At 37.9% G+C, this 14,260-nt stretch overlaps 1 protein-coding gene across 2 annotated transcripts in view; it reads right to left on the bottom strand.

Annotated features, from left to right (window-relative positions):
* Positions 1 to 13,227, bottom strand: part of slc66a2 (solute carrier family 66 member 2) — a gene marked incomplete at its 3' end in the record, with an annotated part of 52,124 nt that extends 38,897 nt beyond the window's left edge. Inside the window, exons 1-3 of one of the 2 annotated variants that reach the window (XM_079258411.1) lie at positions 12,916 to 13,227; positions 10,742 to 10,875; positions 7,130 to 7,180 (exon numbers count right to left, since the gene is read on the bottom strand). In XM_079258411.1, the coding sequence (XP_079114537.1) occupies positions 7,130 to 7,180; positions 10,742 to 10,875; positions 12,916 to 13,118 (388 nt within the window). In that variant the 5' untranslated portion in view covers positions 13,119 to 13,227. The remainder of the gene's footprint in view (positions 1 to 7,129; positions 7,181 to 10,741; positions 10,876 to 12,915) is intronic. The other variant, XM_079258412.1, reaches the window with a different exon arrangement.
* Positions 13,228 to 14,260: the final 1,033 nt, after the last annotated feature.

The following is a 14,260-nucleotide window of genomic DNA, read 5'->3' as shown; positions in this document are numbered from 1 at the left end:
GCACAGAGTTGCTGTCATGTGATTGGATGATTAGACATTTGGACAATTGGACATGTGAACATAGAAGTAGTTAAGTGTAGATGCCATCTTCCTTAATGGAAAAAACTGCATTATTAACTGTCAGACTAATATAGAACTAGTTTAGTGTGATGAAATGATGTGGGAAGACATCATTTCCTCATATAATGCAAGAAAAAAGGGAATATCTTACATATTTGATAACATAATATTGCACATTTCATAAAAATTTAATAAAATGTGCAAACTGAAGTGGCAACAAAGTATTCATGCTAAAAACAGAGTATTAACAAATGTAACTCTGGTAAATAATTCTCCCCCAACTTTATTCTTCAACACACCCTGAACTCTTTGAAAAGTTTTGCTGTAACTTAAAGCTTGATCCAAGAAAACCTGGGAGGAAACTTTTTTATCATTGTTTGATTTGTCAGAATGACTGCAGTGTAATCGTCTGCTTCCTGGTATCCATTATGTGGCCGGAGACGCGTTTCAGATTGTCTACAACATTGTTTTGAACAAAGTTTCTAAAGTGATGCTAAAAGTTTCAGAAACTGTTTGACTTTATTGGGTTAAGCAGTCTTCAGGAATAGTTCTTGAAGGATTTACTTCTGTCAATAGGCATTCACTCCCCATTTCCTTCCTGCATTTTTCAGGTACCTGTGATGGACTGATGAGCTGTCCAGGATGTACATCGCCTGCGACCCTTCATTGGATTGAGCGGTTAGGACAATGAAAGAATGAATGAATATTTCAGGTACTGTGGACTTTCTGATACTGTTCTTTGTAAGCCAAACACTTCTTCTCTTGTCCTTTGCACATCAGACACACTATACTGACATATTACAAGTTTTGAAACAATCACCAACAGCTAAAAATAATACCATTTTCATCTGTCAAGCTGTGCCATCTTTGACTTTTTTTTCTTAAATACAAAAAAAAAAAAAAAAAAAAAAAACAGAAAAGGGTACAAATGATGGCCTTGAAAGTGCCCCAAGGTACACTCCAGAATATCTTCCTTTGGTGAGTTGTCTGAGCTGCGCTGTTTTTAAGCTAAAATGATTCATTGGCCAGTGTTCAGTGGTTTAACAAAGATTCTCTTAACGGCCAGTTAAGCAAATTGGACTGAAAGAGTTTTTTTCTTTTACAAAAAAAGAAGCCAATGTCTGAAAAAAAAAAATCTTTTTCACAAACTTAAGACCTTCAGAAGCCTGAAGACCTTTTGCAGAATATAACTTTTAAACAAGTCTGGCTGAATAGAAAAGTCTGTAAGAAAAACATTTAGTACTGAAAGCTGGATCAAGACTTTGGCTGAGTCCGAAGTGCCACACAGTCACACTCTGAACAGCTTGTTTTTCAGTGCAACATCTGTGAACTTACAAGCCTATACTGATGGGAGACTACAACATGCTTAGCTTTGATATTTCCACCCACAGATCAATGGGCAGGCACAAAGCTGCATTTAAAGAACATGGCCTCCTGCAGCTCTAATGACTCCTGGCAGAGCACACAGATCGATGAAAGTTCATAAAGGCTTAAGCTTCAAGGCCATGCATCGCCAGCAGACGGAGACAGCAAAACCACATCTGGCCTCTGAGTGTAGAGATAGTGATACCAGATACATCCTGAGCTGCATGGGACCACAACAGTGATTACAGTTGTTTATTTAGTGACTAAAAACACCAATCAAGAGGAAATGGCCCCAACACTGGGTTATTATGTTTTCTTTACATCTAAACAAGAGAATTTGTGCTGTTCTGACACAAAGCCCCATGCACTTTCTGCCTTTTTACGTTTTGTATGTTGTTTTCTACTGCCATCTAGTGTTCAAACGGTGCACAGCAGCAGTGTCTAAGATACATAATGCAAACTTGCCATTTAAGCATTTGCTTTATGCTCATTTTTAAAGTATTTCTGCACTTTTACACAGGCAGGAAGGACTATTTTACACACCTCATCAGACAGATTAAACTGCCAAACTCAATTCCAGCTCAACTTTTCTTTTTTAAACCTTTACAGTAGTAATAGTGTTGTTGTTAAGCAGCTCAGAAACAATCTTATGTCTATTTTCATTCGTCCAGCTCATAACTACAAAACCAGAGCAGTTAAACTATTTGCAGTCCTAGAAGAGTTTTTCTTGTATTGCAAAGTCTGCTAAATGAGCAAACACGTCTATGTTTCTGTAGTGTCACATTTCACAGTTCAAGGCACAATCCAGCGAAGCAGAAAACTTGTTGACTTGTTTTTCTGGAAAAGTTAAGCTGTATATCACAACATTTATGGTGGCTTTGTTTGATTAAGCCATTTCAGTTTCTGTGTGTGCTTCTGAATATTAGCTCCATTATTTGAATTGACCAACAATGGGTGCAGCAACTAAAATAAAGCCCATCAGCAGACTGCACACATGATAATGTTTTATTTGTTTAATGCATGTGACTGAGAAACTACATACGAAGCTGCAGGGTGGAAATGAGTAGAAGAAAACGACAGAAGTCCCTTTTTTTTTTTTTTTTAAAAATGGTGAACTAATTTCCCCAAAACCTTTTGGACAATGTGGTTTGCAGCAAATATTAAGTCAGAAGAAGGGATTTGTGAATGTTTCCAACCAAAAGACACAGTCAGAAGAAAAAATCAGTGTTGATGGTGGTTAAACAGTATAATTTAAGCCATGAATCTTTCCTTTATACTTGTACTTTAGATACACATCCATGCACATGAAGGATTTTATAAACAGTTCACAAAATGTGGTCTTCTGTAATTCACACCCTGGTCAAAATAAGTTGCACACTAAAAATATAGCACTAAAATTAAGACTATTTGTGTTTGGTGTGGAATTGGTAGAGATCATTTAGCAGGTTTTCATGGTGATGCCCACGTACCCACTCTGCTGCTCATCCCACGACTGCATCGTTCTCATAAATGAATTTAACAGGCTTTCCGACTGAGTCAAATAATACAAAAAATACATTTTTTTTAAACTTTTTAATGACAAGTTTTTGTTAGACCTTAGAATTTGTTAATATTTATAAGTAGTTTTCATATTAAAACAACTTATAAATATTATGTTTATGTTTTTAAAGCTTTAAATGGCCTCACCCCAGCTTACTTATCTGAGATGATAACTGTGAGTGTGGCTGGCCTCAGAGTTCATCTAGCTGCTGCTGAAAGTGCGCCAGTCCAAATTTAAACCCTGGAGTGACCAAGCCTTCTCAGCTGCCACACTCAGGTTCTGGAGTAAGCTTCCCACTAGTCACCACAGACCTGGGCCTCTTCAAATCTAAACTAAAACTCATGGACTCAACGATGGCTTTAACGACCCAGCAATGTGGTGACACTTCATTTTTAGTTTCCTCTTTTATCCTTTCATTTTTTAGGGTGGCAGTGGTTCAGGTGGTAGAGGAAGGGGAACACTGGATAAATGCAGAGCGCTGCGTCAGGAAGTTTCAAGGTTGCTTAAAAGTACAATTGTGCACAAATCATGCACAGCACAGAAAACACAAAGTTTTCACATACTGCAAAACTGACTAAAATAACGGGACACATCATTCTGGTCACACTGCCTATTCAGAAGCCATATTGGGAGGGCAAAGAACTGCTGAAATCACTTGTGCTTTCAGTCAGAGATCTATGTTTATGTTTATGTTGTCAGTCAGCAGTCAAACTGTTTACATAAAAGTCAAGTCAAGTCAAAAACTGACGCCATTAGCTTCTGCACAAAACTTGCAAATACTCAAATATATAGTTCCACAATGGCAAAACTTTGAATCAAGTGTCCCAAAATAATCAATAAACCCTGTGAAACACAACAGGCTCCATATTTTATAACAGGGTTTTACCTTATTTGTTTATTAATCATAGCCAGTTAAATTCAAGATTATGGTTGGTGCTCTCAACTGGACCAAAATTCAACTTGCTAGTCCAGGTTGCAGACAGCCTCCCAGCCCTTTGTGCACCTACTGATTCATAACACTTTTAGTGGAGGTGTGTGTAAGAACTGGATGGACAAGTATGCAAGCAGGATTGTCTTTGCAGATGTCTGAAACTCTCAATAAAATCCCAAGATATGATTCTGGCAAATGTTACAAAAACATCACACACAGCACTTAAAAATGTTTTTCTTCTAGGCAGAGTTTAATGGGGCTCTATTTCGCACATTTCGGTCTGATTTATTTTAATATGCAAGTCCAGAAGGGCAAGAAATAATAAAGCATTTTTCACAAACCCCTTCATTCGTTTTACATTGATCAGCCTCTGCCAGAAACAAGCGAACAGAGAAAGCTCCACCCTCTGTCCTGCAGGCTGGGTCTGATTGGTCAACTGCTAGGAGTAGTTATACTGAGCAGTGAAGGTGGGCGTGGCTTTCTTCTCGTGGACATACACAACCAAGAGAAGATGACGAGTTCCTCCCCAAAAACCAATCGTTTCCATCGCCATGGAAACCGAACGCAGAGTGTTGGAAAGCTCAAACACGCGTTTAGGTGATTAAAAAAAACGGCGCCGCTCGTATGTCTGATGAGTATTCACTCCACTGCATAGCATTGTCATTTCCCAGCACCACCACTTCACTTTATAAAGGAGAGAATCCAGCACGGTTAAATTGAGGGCATAAAAGGATTACGGTGTTTTACTGCTGTCACAACTTTCCGGTGACTAATCCTACATGTAGAAAAAAACCTTTCCTGTAAAAAAAAACAAAACAAAGCAAAAAAACCCACAAAGTTACTGTCCTCAAAAGTTGGTTATTTTGTGATTTTTTTTTTGTCCCAATCAAGTAAGAAAAACAAGTACACGAACACACACATACACATGACATATGCAAGTTTGATAGTGGAGCGAAGATTGAATAATATGGAATATTGTCTCAGGTGCATGCTTTTTCTAGTTGTCATTTTCTGCTGTCACCAGTTTCTTCTTTGTTCTACTTTCATCCCTTACTGGGATGGAAATGTGGAGCAAGCCCAAAACATTTAGGCTAGACTGGAGAACTTACTGATGCTGATCGCTTGTTACACACAAATACCTGATCATCCAATCACATGGAAGCAACTCATAGTACTTTGACATGCAAACATGTTCAAGATGACTTGCTGAAGCTCAGACTGCTCATCAGAAGGAGATGAAAAGGAGATTTAAGTTACTCTGAATGAAGCATGGCTGTAATCTGGCTAGTTCACAGACTGCTGGTCTGTCACACACAACCATCTGTAGGCTTTAGAGAGAACTGTCTGAAAATGAAAATAATGTCAGCCACCAGCTGTTTGGACCAAATTTCCTTGATGTCAGAAAATAGGCGGTTGGAGATGGTAGAAAGACAATAGTAACTCAAAAAACTACTAGTTTCAAACAACCACTGGTTCCAAGCAAGATAAATGGAATAGCATTAGGGCTGTAGCACATTGATACATCAATCAAAAATCAATACAATAAGCATTTATCAAATGCTATCTTATTTTGAAAATGGCTGTATTTGGAGTTTTCCTGGCATGTCGTTTTCCATGTATCACTAGTTTGTCTTTATTCTCAGAAAAACAAATTCCTGAACTCAGAAACAAAAATGTTGAATACTGTAGTTTGTTTTTGTGGTTTTGATTGGAATGAAAGTGACTATTCAGTTATCTGTTTAAAATCAAAGAGTGGATAGTAAATCCTTTTTCAAATCAAGAGAACAGCAAATATTAAATTGCTATCCAATTAATCGATATAATGTCAAATCATGGTCGAACTTGTGATTTAAAACCATAAATATCACTTTTGAACACAAGCATCCAACCTTACAGCAGACAACTAAACCAGGTGCCAGTTTGGTCAGCCAACAACTGGAAACTGAGGCTATAATTCACACAGACTCACCAAACCTGGATGATAGCAGATGGAAAATTTTGCAGTGTCTGATGAGTCACATTTCAGCTCCACATTATGATGGTAGGATCAGAAATTTTGTAAACACAACATAGGTCCTTGCTGACTTGTATCAGCAGCTCAGGCTGCAGCTGGTGTTGTGGACTGTCAAAAATCATTCAATTGAGCATTATTTAAGCTTACCCAAAAATTATGGCTGACCATGTCCCCTTTATGTCCCCCTTTATGACCACAACAATCTATTTTCTGATAAATTCATACTATGAAAACTACAGACTTTAGCATAATTTTATTTAGATTATTATGTCACCATGTTTTCAAATCTGATTTTAACTTGTTTTTTCCACTACCAGTGAGAAAGACAACAAGCCTAATCTACTCCAGCACTTGAACCGTGCTGAAACAACGGCAAAGTTGCAAAAAAATCAAGCTAGCTAGATCACACCACCATCCTCCAGCTAGCAATGTCAGAAGCCCTTCGTTGGAAATGAAAATTAAAAAGGAAACTCATTGAGAGGTGTGTCCTTCTGCTGCTGCTACTGGATGAACATTTAGAATCTGGATTTTAATGTAGTTTAAAACCATTTTCAAAGCCAGTTAGAAGACAAAATTAATTGAAGTTAATAGCATTTAACTTCACATAAATCAGCCTTTAAAAAGGGATATTTTGAACATTCATATAACAGAGCATGATCCAGCATGCGGCAGAAAAAGGGTCAGAAAAAAACACTGGGATTGAGATCAATTCAGACAAAGAAAAGATGGGAGTGTGACTTGTCATTTAGTGTCTGAAAAGTTTGCTAACAGCAGGCTAGCGTACCAAACGTCACTGCAAGCTAACAGCTACTTGTTTTCTAGTTCAGAAGACACACGCTAGTGATTGTTTCAAGAAAAGGAAAAGCAAAAAATAACATGCAAATGAATGAATGAATAAATAATTTACATCACATCTTCCACTTGTAGCCAGGATGTGTCGTGTAACATGCATAGAAAGAATCACAACAGTAGCTACAAAACACAGACAGTGAGCATGTTTGATGACTTAAAATCACGCATGTAACAATGGAAAATACATGCGTGATGAACTTGCTCATGCTTCAAATGAATGTGATAGCGGTGATCAACTAGCTGCTAGCTGGGCTGCAGGGTTAGCCCAGCAGGGTGGTTGCCATGCATGAAACACACAGGGATGATGAGGGAACAGCATGAACTATCACTGATGTTTCATGGCAGACACAGCAAGATCTGTACATACCCAGAAAGAGCCTCTTAGGGATTCTGACCTCCTCGTCCTTAATGTCTGTTGCTACAGACAAAAACAAAAAATAAAAGAAGAAAAAAAACCAGCTTGTTTTTCTTCATTTTCTTTTACTGAAACTAAAAGATAACCCATGATTTGTCCGCAGATTGAACATTTAAGGTCAGGGTGTTGCTGCTAGTGGTCTGAGTTAATGTAAAAACAAGGTGGCAGGTTTTCTATCAGTAGGGGTTTATTCAACTTGACTTTGTTGTATTTTAAAGGTCATAAACTTTACTGGAAGAAACACAACTCTAAAAAAAAAAGCAAGAACAGTTGAATAATTAACATGATTTTTTTCTTTGTTCACTAAACTTTGGACCACATTTACTGCATTTGACTGTTTCCTGAGATCAGATTTATCTTTGATTAAACTGACGTTACTTTCAGCAAACATCCATGTTCCTCATAACTATCCTTTTCACCTGCAACTTTCCAGTCTCCTGAGATGTAAAGTTGTGCTAGAATGCTTTAGCTTAAAGGTTGTATTTAACATTAACATATAAACTGTGTACAACTAAGATAATAATGTTTCTGAATAGGTAATCTTGACAGCTTAAGAACATCCAGTGCAAAAACCTAAATGAACTCACAAGAGTTACACACATTTATCTTGGGTCTATACACAGATGACGTAGCTAACTGATCTACCTTGTGGCAAAATGTTTGGCATTTAGTCAAAATGTCAAACTTTCAATGAAAGGTTTGAAATTTTTCTTCCATAAATGAATCTGGGACATTATCATTTTTATAATGTTAAATTTAGGTTATTAACAAAGAAAACAACCAAAGTACGAATCAAACTGCAATGACCAGACTGCTAGCTTGTCATGGCTAAAAACCTAATAGCTGCCATGTTGGTAAGCTAACTAGCCTAGCTTATCGTAGAAAAACCTGCAAAAGTTAACTAGTCTAGCTTATCGTGAGGAAACCAGAAAAAACAGCTAACTAGCCTTGCTTATTGTGGGGAAACCAGAAAAAAAACAGCTTACTAGCCTATCTTATCGTGGAAAAACCCACTAACAGCTTACTAGCCTAGCTTATCGTGGGGAAACCATCCAAAAGCTAATTAGCCTAGCTTATCATGGAGAAAGCTGGAAAAGCTAACTAGTCTTGCTTATCGTAGAGAAACATGCAAACAGCTAACTAGCCTAGCTTATCATGGAAAAACTTGCAAAAAGCTAACTTGCTTAGCTTATTCTGGAAAAACTTGCAAACAGCTAACTAGCCTAGCTTATCATGGACAAACCTGCAAAAGCTAACAAGCCTAGCTTATCATGAAGAAACCTGCAAAAGCTAACTACCCTAGCTTATCGTAGAGAAACCTGCAAAAGCTAACTAGCCTACCTTATCCTAGAGAAACCTGCAAACAGCTAAGTAGCCTAGCTTAACGTGGGGAAACCAGTAAACTGCTAACTAGCTGGTTAATCAAACTTAGTTAGTTATTATCAAGGTGAAGATATACATTTCTTGTAATCTCTTGATTTTCTCAGTAATCTTTTAATCATTTTCTTCTTAAAATTAATATGAAAGGCTTCACTATATCAGGAATAACATAGTGTTATCATTGGTTCTGTGATAATGAAAAATTATCTGCCAGAAAAGGAAAAATAAAATAAATAATCAAGAGCCTTAGATTATCTTAAATTTTGCCCTTTCCTCTTTAAGTTGTGCATACAATATCTAGTTGGTTGAAAGTTTCCCCATGATTGCAAATTTTCCATTCAGGCTCACAGTGAGCACAGTCATCTGACATACTCATAATCCGACCTGCCTCTCTTCCTTTCTTTTCCTCTCACAAGGACAGAAAGCAAAGCTGAACTTCCAGTATTGTGGCAGTATTATAAAGTACATACAACACAAAGTGCAGACTTCAAATAAAACACTCTACAACCAACAAAGGGCCGCTCCTTGACCTACTGAGGCCTGCAGAAGAGCGCATGTGGAAAAAACAAGGTCTGAAGTTTCAACATGTGGGTTACTGAGTAACCTTTTAAGAGAGAAAGGAAAAATGCTGCAGGTTTTCCTTCTATTTTAGTTAACTGGTCATGTTTAGACTGTATTCACTGACACAAAACCACTAATATTCCATTCATATTAATAGTCAGTGTGTTTTAATAAAATATGGGTCAAGTGCGCTTTGAAAATCACACTTCTATAGATCTTATTACATGGGTCTGCATGAAGAAAAGGATACAGTCATAAGAAAAGATTAGTGTTTTGTGAAAGACAAACATGCACTTCAAATAGCCGTGTTAGTTTACACATGTATAAAAGCAACAATCAATAATTATGGTTTATTTGCAGTACTGAGAAAAAGTCTTGAGACACCCTTGAGACCTACACATTGAGATGAACATGATCATTTGGTGCAGCGAGCTTCATCTTGTACAAAGATTTGTCAAATTCCCAGCAAAAGGCTCTTTGAGAATCACCTTATTATAGGAAAAATACAATGAAGCATTTTGTGATGGTGCTACTAAAAAAAAAAAAAAACGAAGTAATTTAGTGTCTTTTAACTGGCTGCAACTAATGAAATCTTATTTCTTTGTCATTTTATTTGTTATGTGTGAAAAAAACACTGGATCATCACTAGTTAGGAACCTTTTTCATGCTTAAGTGATGCATTAGCATGAAAAAAACATCCCTCTGAAAATCAGGTGAAAGGACTAAAGTACTGACTGCTGCTGTTTCAGAAGGTAAATGACGCAACTTTTCTTTGTTATATGAAGATATATAAATATACAGGTGGTCCTTGGGTTACGCGGTTCTCAACTCAAGTCATTTCGACTTCACAACGCTGATTAAATAAATCTAAATTAAAAAACAGAGACAGTTTTGAAGTTACGAGGGTCCACATAAGCTCTTACGACACGTGACATGAAGGCTGAGACGATACTTCAGTGTGTATTTTAATTGCCTGTATTGTTTTTTTATTAATATGATGTGTAATATGTGTATTTAGATAGTGATTTAGTGATCAAGGGGGGCAATAAGAGGTATTCAAGGATAAAACTCCGACTCTCAAGTTATGTAGCAGCGATAGGAACGAAACTCATTCGTAAACCGAGGATTGCCTGTATGAAAGAAAGAAAAGAGCCGTTTAGTGGAATTTAACACCCTTTCCAGCCTGTGGACGCCTCAGGATCCCCCAGGTGAGCTGGACAGTGTCACTGGGGAGAGGAATGTCCAGGTTTTCCTCTGGGAATCTGAGCTCAGATAAGCAGACAGAAGGAAAACTGTATGCTTATTTTACTTGTGTGTTTAGGGAGCATCTCCAACCTCAATCCAGCTTGGCAAGCCTGGCTAAATAAACTAGGTTACCGTGGTTTCAGGCAGTGACGTCAAAAAGACAGGAGGCTGAGTGCCACAGCTCCTCATCCAGCGACTAGAAGAGGAGGATGCTCCGGTGAACGGTCACCTTCATCTAACACACATTAACTGTCCCTCAAAGGGTGTTTCAAGACTTATGAGCAGTCTTCCAAAACCTTTTTTTCTCCTCCCAGAAGGCTAATTTTTACCAGTGCATCAGCTTTTCACACATCCACACAGTGTCTGAGTGTGTCTGACCTATGAAAGAGCGTCTCTTGGTGTTGAGCTCGGTGGCCATGCGGACGTTGGTGCACAGGTTCAGCATGATGAGCATCGTGCAGATCATGATGATGCTCTGCCACAGCAGAAGCGTCTCGAAGTAGCGGCCAAACCTTGGAAGGGGAAAAGGAGAAAAGATGACAAGTTGGATGACTGATGGCATGAGACGTTTAAGTTTGTTTCCCACATCTGAGAAACTGGTTTGATGTGACGAGGCTGAAGTTAGCCTCTGATTCGCAGCTTCCGATTCACAATATGTGTAAAGGGTAATTCCACTGAATTTTTGGAAAACTAGACTACATTAGACCAGGTCCTGACAAAAATACTACAACACTTAGAATCATCAAACCTGGACTGAAATGTCACAAATAGAATAAAGGTTTCACAAATCAGAAACTATGTTTTAATGACTCTGCATAGTATATAGAATATTTCAGTCCAGGTTTGAAAAGTCTAAGTGTTGTAGTTTTTTGTCAGGACATGGTCTAATGTGGTCCAGATGCCAAAAATGTCCCAAAATGAGCCTAATTTGCATTTTGACAAATAAAATATAGGTTTCACAAATCAGAAACTCTATTTAAATGACTCTGTATAGTATATAGAATATTTCAGTCCAGGTTTGATGAGTCTAAGTCTGGTAGTTTTTTTTGTCAGGACCTGGTCTAATGTGGTCCAGATGCCAAAAATGTCCCATAAGTGAGACTAATTTGCATTTTCACAAAAAGAATAAAGGTATAACAAATCAGAAACTATGTTTTAATGACTCTGCATAGTATGTGGAATATTTAAGTCCAGGTTTGAAGAGTCTAAGTGTTGTAGTTTTTTGTTAGGACCTGATCTAATGTGGTCCAGATGCCAAAAATGTCCCAAAATTAGACTAATGTGCATGATCACAAATAGAATAAAGGTTTCACAAATCAGAAACTTCATTTTCTTGAATCTTCATAGTATACAGAATATTTCAGTCCAGGTTTGAAGAGTCTAAGTGTTGTAGTTTTTTGTTAGGACCTGGTCTAATGTAGTCTAATTTTTTAAAAAAACCTATACACCCAACCTATACGGTTCCGCCAGTGCATGGTGATGGCAAAGCAGGGTTGGAGAGAGATGCTGCCCTGCCATGCTGCATCCAGGCAAGGGAAACCTTAAACTCATGTGCAATGTAAAACATGTAGCAGGACTGGATGAGCAAATAGGTAGTGACTTGTGGTGTGTACGTCACATGATTAAAAAGCTATTGAACTTTAAAATATGAAATAATTGATATGAAAAAGAGGAGATGAAAACTGAGAAAGTAAAGGCTGTGCAACATGTGGCAGGACTGGATGAGCAATTAGGCAGTGTTTTGAAGTGTTTAGGTCACATGACTAAAAGGCTATTGAACTTTAAAATCTTAAAAAATTCATATAAAATAACCTGAGATGAAAATGAAAAAAAAAATAAAGGCTGTGCAACATGTAGCAGGACTAGCTGCACCATTTGACAATGTTTGGAGATGTGTAGGTCACATGACTAAAAAGCTATTGAACTTTGAAATATTAAAAAAATTCATATAAAATATCACAAGATGACAACGAGGAAAACAAAGGTTGTGCAACATGTGGTAGGACTAGCTGAGCAATTAAGTAGTGATTTGAGGTGTGTAAGTCACATGACTAAAAAGCTATTGAACTTTAAAATATTAAAAAAATTCACAATAAATATTACAAGATGAAAATAGAGAAAATAAAGGCTGTGCAACATGTGGCAGGACTGTCTGAGCAATTACGTGGTGTGTACGTCACATGACTGTAAAGCTATTGAACTTTAAAATATTAAAAAGTCTTCGCCCCTGTGGTTGCGGAGATAGTTATTTTTAAATTCTGCTATCGTTAATTTGTTAACGGTCCGTAACTATCCGCCGGTGGTGAAGACCGCTGCGGTGAAATTTGCTATCACAACCCCACGACAAAGCAGCGTAGGGTTGGCAATTTATTACGAAGAGACTGGGTGTTCGAATATAGATGGAATATATGAAGTTGAGAAGGCCGTTGCATCGTGCATCTTAACCCCATGACGAAGTGGCTGCGGGTCGGGAGACTGGGTGTCCGAATATCTGTTGAATATCAAACATCAAACTAACTTTACATCGGTGTCTTGATGTGGGAGTTTGGTACCTGAAGAGGATCCTCAGGATGTTTGCCACCAACAGGACCAGGCACACATAGGTGGAGAAGCCTTCTGCGTTCTGGCTCCGGCGGATGTCTCTGTACTGGGGGATGTAGGGCACCACCCCACCAAACACCATGGCACCAGCAGCGATCCACGACACCAGCGTGTTAAACACGGACACAATCTGCTCAAACACCTCATCTTCCATGTTTTGCTGCTGGTTCAGGCGTGATGAATCGGTGTCTTTTGGGAGCCTGTTAAACTGCGGTTGTCATCCTCTGCTTGGCTGTGTTTCCTTAGAAAGTGTGGGGAGAGCAACATCCGTGTTTTTCCCTGCACAGCTGTTGGTGTTTACAAGAAGCAACGCCACGCCATCCCACGCAGAAGACAAGCCGGATACAGAAGCTGCAGACACGAGCAAACAATGAACACGTGAAAATGGGAATTACAAAAGCGGTGGTGTTATCTTCATAAGAGACAAGTGTCTGAATGGTTTCCTGCGTCCTATTTCCCAGAAAAAAGCCCTTAAAATAGACTGAAAACGCGGAAAATGTCGCTTTTCATTTGGACATGTTCCCTGCATATCTTCCAGACCGGTCAGGCGGTTTTTATTTAGTGATCTTCTTCACACACACTTCCTCACACGTCAAATGTCGCGAGCCCAAAACAAAGATAGTGGATTCGCTCGAGATGGTTCACTCCCCATCTGTGAAACGAAAGCTTTCCGGACTGACATACATGTCTGGCTGCACACCAAAATCCATCTCCAGCCCTTCTCTCCTACGGTGTGGTCATGGACAACGAGGAAAGGGACTTTTTAATAAACAATGTGCTAAGTCTTGCAAAATGTTATATACACAAATGCAGATTTATCAAGGTGAAACCCATAATGAGCTCCTTTCCCACATCAAAGCCTTGAACTTATTGAAAAGTAAATATGCTATAAAACTTGTCAACTTACTTACAATATATAATTTGCAACTTAAGCCCTAACAAATTGTTATTATTATTATTATTATTATTATTATTATTAATAATTATTATTATTATTTATTAATTTTTATTTTATTTTATACATTTTATATATTTATATTTTTTTTGTATTTGTAAGTATGTCTATATGTACTAGTTCAGCATTCCATAATGATTTTCTTTTTTTTTATCCATACACACTCCTGCTCCTGAAAATGGTTTTCTTAAAAAAATTTTTTTTAAAAAAGGTGTTGCCAGATTGTTTCTATATGACTTCGATCAATGAAAGAAAAAACAACAACAAAAAAAACAACAACTGCGAAACTAAGGTTTGTGCGACTAAATAAAAATCTAGTTGGTTTTGTTGATGTTTTCAGT

Source organism: Telmatherina bonti, assembly GCF_933228915.1.
Source record: "Telmatherina bonti genome assembly, chromosome: 19".
Lineage (NCBI taxonomy): Eukaryota > Metazoa > Chordata > Actinopteri > Atheriniformes > Telmatherinidae > Telmatherina > Telmatherina bonti.
The sequence above is the reverse complement of the archived record's forward strand: the minus strand, read 5'-3'. Positions and strand labels throughout refer to the sequence as shown.